The sequence below is a fragment of the Triticum dicoccoides genome, chromosome 7B (genome assembly GCF_002162155.2).
Source record: "Triticum dicoccoides isolate Atlit2015 ecotype Zavitan chromosome 7B, WEW_v2.0, whole genome shotgun sequence".
Classification (NCBI taxonomy): Eukaryota; Viridiplantae; Streptophyta; class Magnoliopsida; order Poales; family Poaceae; genus Triticum; species Triticum dicoccoides.
In genome coordinates, this window is record NC_041393.1 from 6,289,143 (window position 1) to 6,308,763 (window position 19,621).

General features: G+C 46.0%; 2 protein-coding genes across 2 annotated transcripts; both read right to left on the reverse strand.

The window, feature by feature from the left end:
- Nucleotides 1–9,081: 9,081 nt before the first annotated feature.
- On the reverse strand, nt 9,082–13,248 carry LOC119342219 (chloride intracellular channel protein 6-like). Its single transcript, XM_037614066.1, has 9 exons — nt 12,376–13,248; nt 12,247–12,291; nt 12,113–12,160; nt 11,962–12,018; nt 11,819–11,875; nt 11,645–11,737; nt 11,400–11,492; nt 11,229–11,329; nt 9,082–9,387 (listed from the first exon to the last, which is right to left on the reverse strand). Exons 1-8 carry the CDS (start codon nt 13,207–13,209, stop codon nt 11,243–11,245), a joined length of 1,314 nt encoding a protein of 437 aa, XP_037469963.1. The 5' UTR covers nt 13,210–13,248; the 3' UTR covers nt 9,082–9,387; nt 11,229–11,242.
- Nucleotides 13,249–15,878: 2,630 nt separating this feature from the next.
- On the reverse strand, nt 15,879–18,619 carry LOC119337455 (proteasome subunit beta type-5-A-like). The gene is made up of 7 exons (XM_037609601.1): nt 18,434–18,619; nt 18,206–18,335; nt 17,263–17,369; nt 17,055–17,189; nt 16,866–16,969; nt 16,669–16,769; nt 15,879–16,225 (listed from the first exon to the last, which is right to left on the reverse strand). The coding sequence occupies exons 1-7, from the start codon at nt 18,560–18,562 to the stop codon at nt 16,092–16,094; spliced, it is 840 nt and encodes a 279-aa protein (XP_037465498.1). The 5' UTR covers nt 18,563–18,619; the 3' UTR covers nt 15,879–16,091.
- Between the last annotated feature and the right edge of the window lie 1,002 nt (nt 18,620–19,621).

The window sequence follows — 19,621 nt, forward strand, 5'->3', positions numbered from 1 at the left end:
ATGAGAATCCTGGAATAAGGGGACACGATCTCTGCTTCAACAAGACGTGCCAAGGAAATCGCCTCGCTAAACGCGCTGAGGTGGGACAGTAAAACAATTCGAATAAAGGCTTGGCTGCGGTGTGATGTCATGCTGCGGAATACGTCAGCAGACTAGATTTGTGCAAATATTATTCTCTCTACGGTGGTATGTGGAACTTGTTTTGCATATCCGGATACTATCCTTGTGTTCAAAATCTTCTATGAAGTATTCGGAGGAGGAACCCGCCTTGCAATGCCGAAGACAATCTGTGCGCCCGACTCGTCGTCATTGAAGCCTGGTTCAGGGGCTACTGAGGGAGTCCTAGATTAGGGGGTGTCCAGATGGCCGGACTATAACCTTTGGCCGGACTCCTGGACTATGAAGATACAAGATTGAAGACTTCATCCCGTGTCCGGATGGGACTTTCCTTGGCGTGGAAGGCAAGCTTGGCGATACGGATATGTAGATCTCCTCCCATTGTAACCGACTCTGTGTAACCCTAGCCCTCTCCGGTGTCTATATAAACCGGAGGGTTTTAGTCCGTAGGACGAACAACAATCATACCATAGGCTAGCTTCTAGGGTTTAGCCTCTCTGATCTCGTGGTAGATCTACTCTTGTACTACCCATATCATCAACATTAATCAAGCAGGAGTAGGGTTTTACCTCCATCGAGAGGGCCTGAACCTGGGTAAAAACATCGTGTCCCTTGTCTCCTATTACCATCCGCCTAGACGCACAGTTCGGGACCCCCTACCCGAGATCCGCCGGTTTTGACACCGACAGTCACCGAGTAGCCTATAAACCGATAAATCGTCCGATTAATTGATTAAATGGTCGATTAACTTGCCGATTAGCCGATTAATCCGCTACTCACCAGCCAACCGAGCAGCTACCATTTAACGATTTCCTCAACAATACTAAAAAGGTTTTGAAAAATCTTACAGAAAACCTCAGTGGCATAACGACCTTCTTCGACCCTTATGATAAGTTATCCATGATGTGTATGATTCCAGTCTCAACAACAATTCTTGACAGCCATTGAACAGACTTCATGGAATCAACTAACTCCTTTAAATAAATGTAGAAATCACCATACCTGATAATCTTAGGGCTGAATTTTTTTTTAAAAGAAATGAAAGACAAAGTTAGCTTGAAGGGTCACAGCAAGAAAGAAATTGTGTATTAAAATAAACAACAGTGTGCAACTAAAAACATTGTTCTGTGCAACATGATCTGCTTGTTGTGCAATAGTGGGTGGTACTGTGCAACTCAAAAAGATATGTACATAGGCTGTGGGGGAGTTGGTTTACTTGGTATCATCAGCATTTGCTCCTTCGTGATGCCTGACCCAATACAAGAGGGCAGTGTAAAGCTTGTTAACTGCCTCATTGGAGTTGAAGGTCCTCTTTTGTTGTAATCAATGAATGGGGACCTTTGAGATGCTCCAGGCCTTATTACCTTCCTCGGTCTTCGTACAACAGGTGGTCCTGAAGAACTGCTCATGCCAACTGTTGGTTCTCCACATATCGGGGTGTGGTAGCTGTCTGGTGATCCAACATATGGCTAGTGAGCTAATCCCTTGCCAGCATCAGCAGCAGCGCATCCTTCATTGGCAGTTGCTGGGTCCAACTCAACCTCATCTATGACAATAACATTGGCTTCCCCTGTTTTTGGTGCTGGACCAAGTGTTGCAGCACGCTCAGCATCACCATCTATGCCCAGGTCAAAACTTGGTGCATCGCAGTACCCATCACCATGATAGTTGTACGAGTTTGATCTGCGTATGGGTTGAAGGCCAGGGGCATCTCCTTGCGGCATAATCATTGGTGCATTGTTTGCTGACCTGGTTCGCAGTAATGTTGTAGTTGGCGGCCTGGGAGGCTTGCACCTACTTACAATGTTGAACACCTCCTCTTGTGTTAATGTGTGCTGAAAATCAGCTCTTGGTGATGCAAGCTAGCTTGGATGCTCTATGATAGCTCTTGGAGACGGCAGTTTGGTAGATTGATGACCTCCTTCCATGTTTGGCATTGAAGAATCTCTATGAATTGTCACCTTGGGGCATGCGGTTGCAGTTGTGTCTTCCTGAGCAACAGCGGTAGTTTTGACTGTGACCCGCGTGCTAATTGACACTTCAGTTGGTACAGTAGTATCTGCAGTTGGCATCTTTCCAGCTTCAATTGGTAGCAATTTAGCTGAATTTGGCACTCCTACATCGATGGCTGTGGCACATTGTTTTGCCTCATGTCTGAACCCCACACCTTTTGTGCCCTATTCCCGCTTTGTGCCCTTGGCAAACTTGACAATCTTTTGCTCCTTAGCTGGTCTAGGTGGGACTGTTGATAAAGGAGTCTTCCCCTTGATCTGTTGAAATCATGTGATGGTTGTAGGCTCAACATGCATTGCTATCTCCTGTTGAGTGGTGGTTGGCTCTCTGCTCACTACAGTTGGCACAACAGTTTGCACCACAACTTCCTTCTCCAAATTTATTTTTGCATCTACCCTCAGCATTTGTTTCTTTGTTTGAGGCAACTTCAGATTCTTCTTCATTGAAACTTCTTTGCGCTTCTGGACCACATGAGGGTTTGCCACGGATGCTGCCTTGCTCTTGCTGGAGCTCATATCTGGAAGCTGCTTCAAATATTCCTTGTGTTTTGCCTTCGAATGAACCCAGTCAAGACCCTTTCTTGCTTCCTCCATGTCAACTTGATTCTTTTCAGCCTCACTCAAGAAGAACAGTTTTTGGTCAATGGCAAAATCTATCTTCTCACACATCCCTTGCTCATGGAAGTCTGGCACAGGGAAAGTGGTTGGCAAAGCTGGCTTCAAGTTGCACAGCTTAAATATATCAATGCTACCCTGTGACTCTGCTTCGTCATTTTTCTTTGACTTTGGTAAATGCTTATCTTTCCAGCAAGTTTTGTCTATCAACATCTGTAGTGTTCTCCTGCTGCTCATTGAGTTGCTGCTGCTGGCAGGGTTGGCAGAGCTGCTAGTCCCCCTGGTTGTGTTGCCGCCTATACCCCCAGAATCAGGGCCATTGTCATCATCGTCATTGGTGTTGTCGATGTCTGCATTGCATACCCCTTGATCATCACGATCAACATCCTCATCTTCTTCCTCGTCATCTCCTTCCACCTCACTGCCATCAACTGCTGCACCTTTGTCTCCATCCCCCTCTTTGGCCTCATCTTCTTCTTCCTCCTCCTCTGCCTCATTATCTTCTTCTTTGTCCTCCTCTCCTTTGTCCTCTTCTTCTTTGTCCTCCTTGTCTTCTTTCTCCTCTTCCTCCTCCTCCTCCTCCTCTTCCTCCTCCTCCTCATCTTCTTCTTCTTTGTCATTCTCCTCTTTGTCCTCCTCTGATTCATCCTCATATGTGTCCTCGTCATCATCAACATCTAGCACTGCTTCTATTTCATCAACTTCTTCTGACTCCTCATCAACAAACTCTTCTTCTTGTATAGGTGAAACACGTCTCTTTCTTTTTGGATCACGGCGTGCCATGCCGGTTCCTGTTGATGGTTGTTGTATGTAGGGATCAATATCCGGCTCCTCGTCATCGATCTTGGCAACTGCTTCAATGAAGGTGCCAACCTGTTCAGTTACTGCCTTGCATAGGTCATTAACCACTTTGGCAATCTTTGGCTTTTTCTGCATCAACACAAAAAAAAAGATTTAGTACTGATTCAATTAGAAAACATTTTTTAAAAGAAAATGTTGGTAACTGATCCAAACTCCTTTATGCAAAGACTTACCTGCAGATTGTAGGTTAGTGGTAACTTGGATACCACAAATGCTTCAGCTTGCAAAAGACCATCAAACAGTGGTGTCTGCTCCGTGCCCCTATACTCCTCTTTGAGCTAATGTGAAAAAGAGAAAAAGTAAAGAACAAGGTTATCAAACAGATTTAGTGTTGACAGAAAAGAATTATTATAACCTGTGCAACTACAACAAAATGGCGGGCAGACCTGATTCTACATATATGCAACTGAACAAACAAAAAACTATGCAACCCACAGGACGCCTAAAAATGTTTCTGCCAACTGATGTCACACATATGTGCAACAAGATAAGTAAAATTGTGCAACTTGGAACAGATGATGTGCCAATTAAAAATGAACATGTGTGCAGATGCCAAACTAAAGCTACAAGCTGTGCAACTACAGGCATTGTTGTGCCAACTGATAAAAAAATTTGTGCGACTACCAAAAAGTGTCAAAAGTTGATTCAAAAGCATATGTGCAGCTACCAAGGAATTAAAAATTGAACAGGCATGAATAGAAGATAAAAAAGAGCCATTGTTTGAAAAAAACAAAGATAACTCACTTGTAATTTGTCAAACACACCAGGAGAGATGGAGTCCTTCTTGATCACCTTGGCAATCAGGCTACTATCCCATGCATTCGCTCGTATGGCGCAGTTGCTTACTGGGATATCATGAACGAGCGCATCAAGGTACAAGATCTGTCGCAGAACCAAAAAAGGAAACCCAACTTCAGTTTTTATGAGGGGTATTTCAGAAACTATAACTGCACAAAGAAGAAAAACACATGGAAGTGCTAGTTTTCACTCACCATCAAGTGATACAAGCAGCGGCAAAGGGTTTGCTTCGCCTGGTCCATGTTCCGGAAAGCTTCATTAATGTGTTCTACTACAAAGAGGCAGATGTTTGTGTTCTTGAGGATTTGATGATCTAGCACAAGTCCGTAGCACTTTGGGCTCAGCTTCAGGGCCGTGGTTGGTGCTAGAAAAGTGTTGAATGCAACCGCAAGCCAGGCCATAAAGAATATGTCATTCGTTCTTCCCCCCATATCCTTAATCATCTTGCACCATGTAGTGATCTGGGGATGAGAATCTCCAGTTATGTTGAAAGCCTCTCTGAATCTCCTAGTTGCATCCTTGTCAACTACATATCTGACTTTTTGACCCACGTTTGGGAGATCAAATACCCTGTGAACACTGTCAGCATCGACACGGATCCTTCCCCTGCCTGGGAACACCATTTCACAGGTCTCTGGCTGGTAGGACTGCACCATGAATTTAGTGAGGTCCGCTGGAAGTGTCTGATAAGTTCAAGGGGCCCCAAAAAAACCTTGAAACTAACTCAGACTTCTGCGGTGGGGATAGAGAGTTGTTGAACTTCGCAAACCGCCCTGGTGATGCCCTTATCCTGCCCGCTTGTGATTGTCGCTCCACATCTTCCCGTGCGGCCACCTAACCTCATTCACTGCTGCCCTGTTGATGAGAAAATAAAAACATTAAACACAAAACAAGAAACTAGACTGAAAAAACAACTATGAATGATCATTTGGATCAGTATACAAAAAAAAGACCAACTGCTTGCCAAAACTATATAAACATAAAATGGATGATGCCAACTAATATGATATTGTTGTGCAACTGTGAAAGCTCATGATGACAACTGCAGATTATCAGTGTGCGACCTGCAAGAAAACTAAGAAATATACTTGACCTGACAACTACAAAAAGTTCTAGGGGATATGCAACGATAAGCATGATATTGCAAGAAGATAACAAGCAACTAAAAAAGTTTGCAAGAAACAGCTCTTAAACACACAAAAATACACACATACCACAGCATCTGCTGCGGAAGATGACGCAGCTCCTCCAGCAACTCTTGCCTACACAAAATGGTGGCATGGAAAAGATCACATGTAAAAAACAAGGAGCATACCAACTAATACAAAAATAAAATATTCTACACCAATGAAAAACAGAGCATGCCAACTCATGTCAACTTCTCGGAAAACTATATTTAGATCAAGATGAGCAGATGTCAACTAGAAGATTGTTATTGAGCAACTACAACAAATAGTGGTGCCAATGGCTGCATAATTTCATCACCGTCTAAAAAGCGAGAAAGACTCATATTCAAGGATTTATTTACCATAGTAGATGATTCAGCTCCCCTTGCAACTGATGCACGTCTAGTCTGCTTTACAACCCGAAACTGATATATTATATGAAAAAAACAAAAATATATTATATGACCCAAACAAAACAAAAATAATGTGCTTGTGTCATCAGCATGCCACTTACCTCAACTTCCTCTCCCTCCTTAACACTACGCGCATGGCATGGCTCGCGATTAGCAGCACGCTTAGCCCTCCGGCGAAAGGACTGACTTCGAGAACCCTAATTAAGCAACCAAAAAAACATGAAAAAAAGAATATATACATGGATAAGTTAAAAACAACTCAAAGACACAGAAAAGAATGAAAAAATACATATTCTTCATTGACATCCGCATCTCCTCCTATTATAACCATTTTTAGCCTGCGGGGGAAATACAAGAAAAGAAAACATAGTTAGAAGATGCACAAGCAAACTACAAAAGACTTTAAAAGGTTACTTTGATCTGCAGACCTCTACACATAAGCAAGACACCTAGTGCAAAAACTGTAGAACATGTGGATAGCCAACTGCTACAGTGATGCAACCAACTGGGCAGTTAACCTTGTGCAACTGGACAACATATAAGCCAACTAGTTTCACTAAGGCAAGTATAACTAGGAATAAAAATAGTTAACTAAAGACAGCCAGCTGAGTATGATAACTTGTACAACTGGGACAAAAAAATGCATAGCCAGCTAGAAATATATGGACAAGTATGCAGCAAAAAATGGACAGGCTATCGACCAACTGTGATTAATCTTCTATGCAACTAGAATATATGGACAAGTAGGTGCACCAGCAGGGCACCTACAGGAGCAACTCGAACATGGAAGCGGGGCAACTTGTGCAATTCAACAGAATATAGACAGCCAACCTAGTACAAACATTAAGCAAACTAAGCATGACAACTAGTGCAAAAGACCAGAACATGTGGACAGCCAACTAGTATAGGGATGCAGTCAACTGAGAAGACAACTTGTGCAACTGAACAACATATAGACAGCCAACCTAGTACAAATAGGAAGCCAACTAAGCATGACAACTAATGCAAAGTGCAGAACATGTGAACAGCCAACTAAAAAAAGGGATGCAACCAACTGGGTAGAATTTTGTGCAACTAAACCAAAAACTAGTTCAATCAGCCATTGCATTGCACACATCTAGGACATCATCTACCAACAACAAACCGCAGCGAGGACCAGAACATGGTATATGGGGCGCACACATACCTCAAACCGCAAAAATCCCAAGCACCACTCGGCCATGACCAACAAAACACTTAGTAATGAATCCCCACCATCACTACCCCTTGCAGCCGCACAAAATCGAAGCATATGAAGATCAAGTCGAAGCAAGCACAGAAAGGGGCAGAAAGGGACCCTATGCAGCCCGCCAAATCCGCCACCATCAACCTTGACACGGCCTCATCCCTGGCGGCGAGACAGAGAGGGGAAGGACAACAGAAGGCCTCCGCGGACGTCTATGTCGACCGCAAATCCCAACAACCACTCCACCGACACCAACGCACCCTCCCACCATGAATCCCCACCACCACTGTCCCTTGCTGCCGCACAAATCCAAGGACAGTAGAGTCGAACGGAAGCACACACGACACGTCTACACCAAATCAACCATACGAGACAGTTGATGCCATAGGAACCCTAGGAATCCCAGCCCGCCATTTCCGCCACCAACGACCTCGACATGACCTAGACCCCGGCGACGAGACAGAGAAAGGGAGGATAGTAGTAGGTGCCTACAACGCCGGCAAGGGCCAGCAGCGAATCCACCTCGCGGTCCAGCAACGAATCCGCCGGCGATTTGAGAGTTGTGGCGCGATTCCGCTGTAGTTGCTGGGCGAGAGCGAGAGAGAAAAGGGAGGAGATGAACGGGAATGCCACGGCCAGCGGAGGAAATGGGGGAGAGAATGGCTCGTGTTTCGAAACCACCGCCCACGATCGCCCTCTAGTCGCTTACATGTGGGTCCCGCGCTGGGTCGGATGAGGACAACTCGCCCACAACCGCGCGGTGGGAGGGAACAGACCAGGCAGCACCTGGCGCTCGCGCGATGCGATCGCGACGTGATCGTGCGGTCACGAGCCGGCCGCTCGTTCTCTCCAAAAGGTGCGCATGCACTTTTAAGGTTTTAGGTTTTAAGATGGCACTAAGAACTTCCATACGAGCATAAACAACATCGGAGACAACGGGTCACCTTGGCGGAGTCCGCGCCGGTGAAGAAAAGGCCTTGCATAGTTGTTAAAATGGTGATGAGTTGTTCAAACTCTATGAGTATGGGGAAACACCATTTGAAAATGTTGACCATGGTGGTCAACAGGTTATAGGCATCGCTTGACAATTGTGGACTAATCGTCAACAACAGCAAGATAACTAAACTAGTTATCTGATAGTCTAGATCAAACTACCAATCATATTTTTACATGTTGAATCCCTGAAGCACGCGCTTGTGAGCAACACGCCATAATATAATGTAAACCCCTCTAGTTATGCATATCAATATTAGGGCTGCAATCTAACTATACAATCTACCGTCTTTCAATTGTGAACGTGCCTAACACAAGGCCTCAAAGTAAACTCTGTCTGGGGTTCCCAACCATAGTTGCTGCCACCAAAGCTTTTCTACATGCCGCTGCCTCGGTACCCCTCCTCTTCCTCGGTCGGCGGCCTCATCAACGGAAGAGGAGTGGGGACACACACATCTCGTTTTCTTTTCCTTAGGTTTTTGTTTTTATGGCGGTATGAAAAGGTGGTGGTGGCCATGGCATGTTGAAATAAAGTCTCCCCAGACTCTTCCTACCTCAACGACGTTCGATCCTACGCCGACGAAGGGTGTCTATTGACTACCTTCAAATCTTTGCAATTGGTATGTCTTTTAAGGAGAGTTATTTGATGTTGTAGTCTTGCAGCTGCTAATATATTTTTCTACATATACATTGGCCAAACTTACAAAAGTTTGACTAAGGCTTCCAAGTATTTTGAAACAGACAGAGTAGGGTGTTTGAAATTCCTTGATTGAAAAATTGGTCAGTAGAATTGATGGTTGGAGAAGCGATTCTTTACTCCAACGATATTTTGTCGAAATTGTAACCAATGCCACAACAACGCTCAGAAACCTTTCGACTGGGAGGGAAAGAAGGACCACATCACTTCATTCATTTTAAGAAATTGCAACTGAATCTAACTGGCCACAACAGAAACTTCTCTATTAACATGAGAGTGCTCCAGTGGGAGAACGAGCTATGCTCCAGTTAGGCCACGGAAGAAGAACAGTTGATTAACTACACAACTGCAAAATCGAGAAATGCTCAGGTAGAATTCACGAAACAGAATAGAAAATGGTCGCCCGCCTTCTCCACATGGTCGGGTTGGATAGATGCCAGGATGTGCTCCTTCAGTTCGTGTGTACACAGCACCATCTCAACTTTCAACTCTGCATTCCAGAAAAAATGAAGTTAGCATCAGCAAGTAGCCAAATACTGATGTCATCGGAAAGTATGTGGGTGCCATCACAACAGCCAGCTAGGAGAATGTTCGGATGATCTCGGTTCACATCTGCAGACTCCACGTACACACACACACACACACAAAACACAAACACTCCTCAGTTCCAAAACAAGTCAAATAAATTACTGCATGTACATTGTGGGATGATATTTGCTCCTTCAAGTTTTGGAGTTTCATACATACTTCACCCAATTATATACATCCAGGACTTCTCTTCAGAAACTTCTAGTGTTGGTTCGTAAGATAGCTAGCTGGTCATGCCGAGCAGTTTCTCTTCAGACATTTTAAGTCTACCTTTCTACTACCTCCGCCCCGAATTACTTGTCTTAGATTTGTCTAGATACGGATGTACGTGATACATCCGTATCTAACAAATCCAAGACAAGTAATTCGAGGAGGAGGGAGTTTATCATCACAGCGCACATTTCAATTGATTTTGGGCCAAATGCATGTAAAGAGAAGGCATACTTCCTCTGTCCCCTTTTACATGGTGTCCTTATTTTGCATGATTTAACTTTGACCGCTAATTTGATTAACTATGTCTTATACTCCTATGTCATAAAGAATTATACCATTTGAAACTTTGTTCAAACACGAATCCGATAAAACAATTTTTGTGAAACATAACCCACGTCTTGTTAGTCAAATTAATAGTCAAAATTGAGTTTTGAAATGCATGTGTGAAGGAGTATATTGTTGTTCAATTACCATTTTTGGTGTACTCCAGCACTAATGAGATCTGGATATCATGTTACAAAAAAGAGATCCGGAGAGTTCGATAAGAACGTGTGGTTGAGAATCCAAATCAGGACTGGTGGACATCAAATATCATGCCACTTAGTATGTCTTCACGTCATTCCTCCACAAATTGGGCTGAGACTCACTTCCTCACATCCAATTTTATAATTTGAATGAATAAAAAAATGTATGACAAATATGTTTGCCTATCACAAAAATGCATTAGAAAAAATATCTATGTACACCAGTGCAACCCACAAATATACTGTTTGACATACTACTTTTTCAACAAAATATACGATTACAACCAGTACAAAAATGCAAAACCAGAAAAATATAAGATAATGCACCAAACATGTGTATCTTTTGAAGGAGGACGGAAGAGTGTTGCTTCTATTACCTAAACAGTGTCTCAGCAATATAATGTCCCAATTTAGCATAACAAAAATATACATGAGGTCTGGTAATGCCAAAATGAATGGTGGGATTGTGTGTAATCCTTGAAATGCAGATGCAGCAGATCTGACAACATTGTGCAAGCTGTGAAGTCGGTGGGAGTACCAAACTACCCATGATGATGGCCCCATCGGTGGCACGAGTCATGTGACCGGATCAGTCTGTGAGAGGGTCAGGGTGGCCTGATCCGGTGAAGTTGGTCAGGGAGGCAGGAGACATGGGAGCGGAGGTTGGATGGCCAAAGACGGTTGCGGGCAAGGCTTGGGTTGGCAGGCAGAAATGGCCCGTTGTTATTGTTGTGGCATTACGGGTGTTCATCGTTGGCCCTGCCCAGTCATGGGTTAACGTTTTTGGTTGGATGAGAGCGCTGTAAACTGGCGAGGGTAGGATGGGCAGGTGGACGACAACACGTTCAGTGAGTGGCTTGTCAATCTAGAATCTCCTTTCGTGATGTCCAGATGTCATGAGTGCACGAGTACAGCTAAGGTAGTGATTGCACACAGTACATGGGGTTTAAAACAGATTTATTTCAAGCATGATAATATGCCACGAGTTAAGAGAGAGAGACAATACCTTTGATGAGTCCATTAAATTGTTTCCCAAGTTACCAATATCATCTCCGGAGTCAACAACACGTCAGTATGCTCCTCCTTATTCTCTGTAGCAGCTTCTTCCTGCATGCCAAAATTACAATAAGCAGAAGAAAACAATCACGTTATGCAAATGTGAAGGTTAGAGACGCACCTTCGATGAATTGTTTTCTAGTCTGACATCACAAGTGCCCCTCATATCATCTGCACTCTTAGGATGCTCCTGTTTAGTGCCAATAGCACCTTCCTGCATGCCAAACAACAGTTACGTCAGATAGTGTAAGAAAGCATTAAACTGCATGTGATAAGAAAATACTGAACAACCAAAATCATGAAAATACTATTGTACATCATATTGGAGTTTTAACCTTTATATGGCTAATTATCATCAATACAGACCTTTTCAGCAGTTCCTGTACCATTCCCTTGCTCATGAACCTCTTCATCATTGTTATTACTTGGAGGGTCAATCTTCCCTTTATCAACATCTTCCTGAAAGTCACTACCAAATTGTAGATCATAACCAAGCAACAATTTCATCATCAATCTGTAATCATTTAACATGTTCCAGACCTTTGTTGCATCCCCATCACTCAAGGGGCCGTCATTCATTATACTATCAACATCCTCCTGAAAGTCACAACCAAATTAGATCATAATCCAGCAGCAATTTCATCATCAATCTGTAATCATTTAACCACCAATTAGATCATAACCTTCACCGCATCCCCATCACTCAAGGGGCCCTCATTCATTATACTATCAACATCCTCCTGCAATCAACAACCAAATCAGAACAACAAACAGCAGCCTCGTGATCTCATCAGTGATCAACAAACACTCCACAACTTTGCACACCATTGTTACCTTCCTTTCATCATTCAAGGAGCCATTCTTCTCCAGACCAACATCCTCCTGAAATCAATAACCAAACCAGATTAATTGACCAGCAATCTCACCAACCATCAACAAACACCATTTAACCGTAACAAGGTGCACACCTTCGCTGCATCCTTGTGGCCATTCTCCCCAGCATCAACATTGTCCTGCAATCAACAATAAAATCAGCCGAAGCACTAGCACACAGTCTCGTCAGTCAGCGACCTGCAGCAACGAATGGGATGAGAAACCTTTGCTTCGTGAGCAATAGCAGCGGCGTCGCTCTCGCCCTCGCCCTCCCTGGCGAGGAGGGCCTGGCCGAGCGTGCCGCGGGGGTCGATGACGATGCTGGGCAGCCGCTTGACGTCCCAGCCGAGCACGCGGCAGACGGCGGCGGCGAGCGCGCGGTGCGCCAGCGGCCTCCCGCAGCGCGTGGCGTCGCGCGCGTGGTGCACGAGGCTTTTGCAGTCCCGGAACCTCCTGCCCTTCCCCTTCCTCCCCACGCACCCCATGCACCGGAACTCCCCCTCCTCGTGGCTCCGCTCGTAGTACCCCCGCAGCGCGGCGTCCCGCTCGAACAGCCCCAGGAAGAACTCCGCCGCCGCGTCCCCGCCGTCCTCCGACTCGGAGCCCTCCGACTCGCCCGAGGCGCCGCGCCCGGAGAAGAACTCCTCCGCGGCGCGGAGGGCGTCCCGCTGCGCGAGCGAGGCGGGGGAAGGCTGCTGCGGCGGTGGCCTGGGCGCGGGGGTGGCGTCGGGCCAGGAGGCGGGGGATGGGGAGGCGGGCGGGGAGGGCGCGAGGGGCCAGTCGGCGCCGGGTCCCTCGGGCTCCGCGGCGGGGCGCTCGATCCTGCGGCGCTTCCGCTGTTTGGGGCGGGCGCGAGCGGGGCGGGTGGTGCGGGAGCCTCCGGCGGGTTGCGCGGGAGGCCCGGCGGGGGCGGGGGCGGGCGGGCCGCTGCGCCAGAGGGAGTGGAGGTATAGCACCTCCTCGGCGAGGCGGCGCTCCTCGTCGGGGTCGTAATGCGGGGGGCCGGCTGGGTCTCCGTCGCCGGCGGCCGCGCGCCGTTCCCGGCTTCGGCGCGTCATCGCAGGCGACGGTTCGTCCTGGCGAGCGGGGGATTTGGGTGGACGGTTGCGCTCAGGGAGGGAGGGAGAAGAAGAGAAAAGGGCGGCGGCGGCGGCTGAGTTTCTATTTTGGTTGCGAGAGGGAGCCCAACCGCGTGGGTTGCCGAAAAATCATCAAAAGAATATCTCACAAAAAGATATTCCCATACAACTTAGACTGAAAAATATATTTACTGCAACACTCCTATGGCTAAAAAAATCTCTTATGGCATCTTAGACAACAACAAGCAAATTTTCTCCAGCATCCGTCCGCGGACAAGGATGCGGAGCCGGCCATCCAATGCCGTCAGTCAAGGTCAATTTAAAATTCAAATATAGTTTGATCCATACAGCGCGCGGGGTCACACCAACGCGGGATCGCATGCCCAATCACAACTAAAAGGAGGCAAGTATGCTTAGTTTTTACATGCCTAAATCCAAAAGAACATTAGTTCGACAGTCCGTGCAAAATTATGCCTTGCCGGACCGGCAAATCCCAACCATCTGCTCACCGATCAAGGTGTCGTCGTCGGCGCGTAGGCAACCTCCGCGTCCGCGTCCACCTCCGCCGCTATCAACTCATTTTTCTGCCACTGCAACATCTGGTAGCGGACGGATTGCACGATCATTCTTACGTCGGCACCCAAGTCATCCAAATTAAATGTCAACATCTTGGCATCATCGGCATTGGCTGTGATTTTCAACTTCTTTACCTTGAGGCTTGAGCGCGGCTTTCCTCTCTTTGAGCTTGAACTTTTTGTCTGTCACCTCCATCAACAATTTAAACCTCTCCGCCTTTTTCTCCTCCTTGAGGTCTGAGCGCTTCACGCATGCCTCCTTCTTTGACAAGATGTCCTCGAACCTCTCCATCAGCTTGGCCAACGCACCTTCTCGCTTCGCTCTCTCCTCCTCCAACTTCTTCCCCCATAAAAATCTTCTAACCTTTTTTGGCGGTTCTTGGGTTGGGTCGGTTGGGTCACCGGTTTCTCCCTCTATGGCTTGGGCGGCGGTCTTGGCTATGAAAAGGTTCCACTTTGGTTGTCCATTCAACTTCAACCAACAATGCGTGACGGTGAAGTTCTTCTTCTCCAACTTCTTGTACACCAAACAAGCACGAGAAAGGCTACAACGTGACACATTGTGAACAATGCATATCCGTCTAGTGAGCAACAAAACTAAGCACATCCTGCTAGTGATCAACTTACTTGCTTGGTGATTTGTGCACCGCTAGGCCACCGTGCGATGAGATGCTTCATTCCGTCCTCTTGATGGTGTACCATCTATGGTTGAGGGACTTTGATTCACGGTTGCGGATGGCCGTGTCGGAGTAAACGTTGAAATGCTTGTGTTCGTGGAACCAAATGTGAATGTTTTTCCAAAATGTTCTGCCCTTTGCTCCGTGCCATGGATCGGAATGAGGCTAGTGGCTAATCATGCATCACACAACAGCTCGCGTTCCCGCATGTTGAAGCTTTCTCCCTCTACCCTTCTTCTTCGAATCGCTGGATGTATCATCCGGATATCATCGTCCTCACCCTTCTCCTCCTTCCCCTCCTATTGTTGTTGTCCGGTGGCCCAATGTTGCTCTTGCTGTGCACCCACGATGGTCTGGGTGTAGGACTGTTGTGTGCCCGTCTGGTGTAGGACTGTTGCTGTTGGTAGTTGTCAGACTGGGTGGGATCTGAGTCTTCCACCTGCCCATCCTCATAGCCACATCCTCGGCGAGGCGGCACGGGTGGGGCGGGAGCCTCCGGCAGGGGCAGGGGCGGGCGGGGCGATGCGCCAAAGGGAGTGGAGGTAGAGCACCTCCTCGCGCGTGGCGGCGCTCCTCGTCGGCATCGTATGCGCTGGGCCGACGGTGGCACGCACTGCTGGCTAGTTTCCCTCGCCGGCGGCCGCGCGCCGTTCCCAGATTCGTCGCTTCATCGCAGGCGGTGGTTCCTCCTGGCGAGTGGACGATTTGGGTTGACGGTTGCGCTATGGGAAGGGGAAGAAGAGAAAGGGGCGGCGGCGCATGCGTTTTTATTTGGTTGCGGAAATACTGTATTACGAAAAGATATTGGACCCTGACAAGTGCCACGAGTGTGGCACGAAGCAGTTCCATCCTGACGTTTTTTGGTGACATCTTTGGTTACCCGAGGATGGCAACTTTAGTTATGAAGTATGACAACGTTCTGTTTGGATGGCAAATTTCAGCTTGGATGGCAAATTCCAGTTTTTTCTTAGATTTTATTTTTGGCAATTTTAGTTATAAAAGCGTCAGGGCGTTGTTACTTCATGCCACATGTGTGACACTTACAATTTGGAAAGATATTTTACAATGTCTAAAAAGAGATATTTTTACTACTCCAATAAACATCAGAGTAGTAAAATTCAGAGAGGAACGAAAAGCTCGAAATCTGCGGTGCCGCCAATTCTTTAGGAAACGAGCGAGTCCATCTTTTTACCTCTGCGTGCAAAAAGTGAGGTTTGAATATGAGACTTTTTCGCCTAATGTTTACAGCACGATTGTTCAGCATCCGTCGGACCATCAGTTTCAGCCAAGAAATGTGCACTTCTCAGTTCGTAGTCACCTCACCGGCCGTTGAATTAAAAAGCATCTTCATTTGCCCACCCTAGGTCCAGACTATCCAGCAGCAACATAAAACTCATAACATCAAGCAAGCAAGCGAATTCAAATGAAACTTCATGGAAACATCTATAACATTCATCAGTCTACAACCACATTGCCATAACAGATGCGTAAGGTGAACATCAGCAGGTCTCGGAGGAGAACACTCTAATGTCGAGGAGGAGACAAACAAGCCCCCAGTCCATAAAACAAGGTGCTTCAACACAGTTCACGGAATTTCGTATGACATCAATCAGGTTGACGCAGAAGGGGCCTCGGCCATTTCTTGCTCGACAGGAGCCGCCTGGACTGGGTAGTAGTGGTAGTGCAGCTCTCCAACATCATCTCCAGACAACTTCTTCCAGCCGTCAGGGCCAACATAGTAGACTGAAATCAAAGCAGTATCAACAGGTAATTATCAGCCACAATATGTATACTCAGACAGGAGCAGATAATCAAGAGGAAATTCATTTTGTAACTCCACTTATAAGATCTACAAAGGACATAAGCACCTCTGACATACAAAACCTGACAAGAATGGGCCGAAGGTTCAGCATTACTTGTTCAGTACTTGATTAGATCGTGGATGTAACATACACATATTTGACCAAGGCAACTTGGCTTAAAATTGTAAGGATAACAGTAAAGCCAGATTATGCTGTTGAAGGTCGTTTGTCGTTAATATTGTTTGCTGTTGTTGCTAAATGAATAAAAAAGGATGGGCCTTATATGGAACTAGACTGCACAAGTAGACTGTTACGCAAAGCAAGGTAATGTACAAAAATTCTAACACAAATATCAGGATAAATACTAAAAAACAGAATGCATACCACTAACACAGCCACCACTAGCTCCGTCACGGAATGTTGCGTGGTAAATAGCCCGCCGAGCTAACTCAGCAGCTTCCTCAACTGACATGTTGAATTTGTAACTGAAATGTAAAGCACAAACATAAGGGCATGCAACTTCCAGATAGTATGAGCAGCGAGCAAAGCAACATACTAGAGGTATTACAAAAAAAACCTACCCCTCGTCCAAGATACCATAAGCATATAGAGAGCCAGAACCAACAGAGAATCGGCTTCCCTTGAGCCTTGCACCCTCGCTATCAACATAGTACAAGCCCGGACCCTAGATCAAGAGCAGAATTATTAAGAAATAAGCATAGACATACATACAGCTTAACGAGATTAAAATGTGTCAAAGCGCCACTCACAGTTTCATCAAATCCAGCAATCATGGTACCGATTGAAAGTCCCATCCCGCGGTATGAATAAAGGATATTAGCCAACGTCTTTGAAGAACCAGCAATGGAGATCCTCCGCTTGTTCGCGAGCTCATGGAGCCGGCACTGAAAGAAGAATTTATTGTTATCCCTACTATGCAATGATGAGATGCAAGTAGACAAGCAGGTGGTATTTTACCTTGACCCCCAAGTTTCTATGCCAAAATTGGCAATCAGCAGCACCTCCAGCCATGGTTCCCAGCATGTAGGGATTAATCTCGATGATTTTCCTCACAGTTTGCGAAGCTGCAGGGAAAGAAATAAGCTATCATTTAGAGAACAGAGATATAAACTGGTGAGTGTTTAAGTGATAATCCTTGCATCAAACAAAAGCCTTCTACAACGACAAATAGTTCTTGCAGAAAGTTCTTCTTAATGATAACAAACACGCAAGGGCAATTTTGCGGAAGGATCAGAGCTTGCAGAAAAATAAGCATTATACAATAACCACAGCCTTGTATTTTCTTTCCCCAAACCACAAAGGACACAAATCAGTATGCACAAATGTTGGACCTTCAAATAAGCAGACTTGAATTCACTGGAAAGCATTAGCAAAACTAATATATTTGTTTCCATGGTCTTAGTGTATCTCTGCGTCACATAGATTCACCAATTCTACTACAGAGTACATCTCTTCTTAGTTCCAGCAGATAAATAGTATCATCACATGATCCAAATGAATCGCCAGAGCCAAGCAGAGTAACTGCTGTGTGATTATGGCACTGCACTTTGCGGCTCAACTGTGTGAGATTGTGCCTGTTTTTCTTTGCTGCACACTAGACCTAAGCAGAAGTTCTTCTTCACACCTTACTCAGGTTGCTATGAGATTTTATAAAAATATGAATCACTGCCCTGAATTACCAGATACGGAAACCTACAGCGTAGTCCACAAGAGTAAGCAAACGCATCCCCAACATTGCTAATCACAAGCGTGCCATCCCTTACAAAATCGCCCGACAAAGGGACCAGATTCGGCGAGGAGATCTAAACTCCCGGACCCTAAATCACGCATCGACGCCGCAAATCGAACCCGCGCGCGACCAAACCCTAGCACCCCCGAGGTAAGGAGGAGGGGGACTCACATATGTAGCCGCCCATGCTGGCCCGGGAGTCGGCGGCGACGATGACGCCCTTGTCGAAGATGAAGGAGAGCGTGGTGGTCCCCTTCTTGTTGTTCACCATCTCCTTGGTCGCCTTCTGGAACCCATCGAACTGCCACCGGGGGAAAAACAACAAACGGGATCAGAGGCCGGCGGATCGGGGCGAGGGAGAAGGGGATCGGGGGAGGGGGAGGGGAGTGGCTCACGCACGTCGTTGCAGGTGGGGAACTCGAGGGCGAGCTGGTCGGCGGCGTCGGCGGAGAAGAGGCCGGCGAAGTCGTCGCTGCCGGCGGCGGCGGCGCCGAAGTGGTTCTCGAGGGCGGAGAGGTTGGGAATCATGGCGTCGTCGGCGGGTGTGGGGGTGCGGCGAGGCGGACTTTTCCTCTTCTTCGGTCTCTCTCGCTCTTCCTTTCTTGCGGCCTAAGATGAAGAAGAGAGCAGGCCTTGTGGAGAGCGAGTTGGGCCGGGCTGGGCCGAGTGAGCCCATTGAAGCGGTGTTGGGAAGGTGTTTCATAGACTGGTACGGACAGGTTTTATTACGTGGTATGTCTCAAAAAAAAGGTTTTATTACGTGGTTCTTTTCCCTTTTTTTTTTGTTTACCTGTGTTTTTTATGGGAAAGGCTATCAATCAGCCGCGTCCATCGCCGGATCCACTTGCCACGATGCCTTCCTGGGCCCACACTTAAAATTATCTCCTAGAACCAGAAGCATCGTGTGTTCGCTGCCATGAACTGTCACTGAGGAAATCATCGGAGGTGCTTTGCAACAAGTGTTGTGTTGCAATGAGGTTCTGCAACAGGACCTATTTTGCAAAAATATTCCGCAACAGAGTAAAGTTAAAGAAAAATTCCATAACAAGATCCCTGTTGCAAAAAAAAAACGCAACAGGACCTTCGTTGCAAAAGTTTCTACAACATGATCTCTGTTGCAAAAGGTTATGCAACACTGTCATTTTTGCAACATAAAGACGAGGCTGAGCTATTGGTTAGTACCAAGTCTAACGGTAGCCGAGGCGGCGGGTCTTTGAAAAAACGCCGGCTGACGTGTGCATGCCCCCTTTTTTTATCAATTTCTTTGGTTTCTTCAGATTCTTTTTAATTTTCATTTTCTTACAACACATGTCTACTTTTTAATACAAGTTCTACACTTTTTTGTATACACGTGGAAGATTATTTTGATATACGTTGAACATTTTGCAAATACATGGTGAGCATTGTTCTGTAGATAAATGTTTGGACTTTTTAAAAATATACTTTTGGATATTTTTTTTAAATATATGCTATTTTATTTCCAATTTTATATACATTTTCTAAATATCACAAACATATTTTTGAAATTTGTCAACTGAAAAATTTTAATGTGCATTTTGTTGAATGGTACACAACTTTTTCGTAAAA

Coding starts and splice junctions, on each gene's coding strand:
- LOC119342219 (XM_037614066.1), bottom strand. CDS start 13,209: ATGACGCGCCGAAGCCGGGAACGGCGCGCGGCCGCCGGCGACGGAGAC. Junction 12,292..12,375: donor CTATTGCTCACGAAGCAAAG/GTTTCTCATCCC, acceptor TGTTGATTGCAG/GACAATGTTGATGCTGGGGA. Junction 11,493..11,644: donor GTACAGGAACTGCTGAAAAG/GTCTGTATTGAT, acceptor TTTGGCATGCAG/GAAGGTGCTATTGGCACTAA.
- LOC119337455 (XM_037609601.1), bottom strand. CDS start 18,562: ATGATTCCCAACCTCTCCGCCCTCGAGAACCACTTCGGCGCCGCCGCC. Junction 17,370..18,205: donor CAGCATGGGCGGCTACATAT/GTGAGTCCCCCT, acceptor CTTTCCCTGCAG/CTTCGCAAACTGTGAGGAAA. Junction 17,190..17,262: donor ATAGAAACTTGGGGGTCAAG/GTAAAATACCAC, acceptor TTCTTCTTTCAG/TGCCGGCTCCATGAGCTCGC.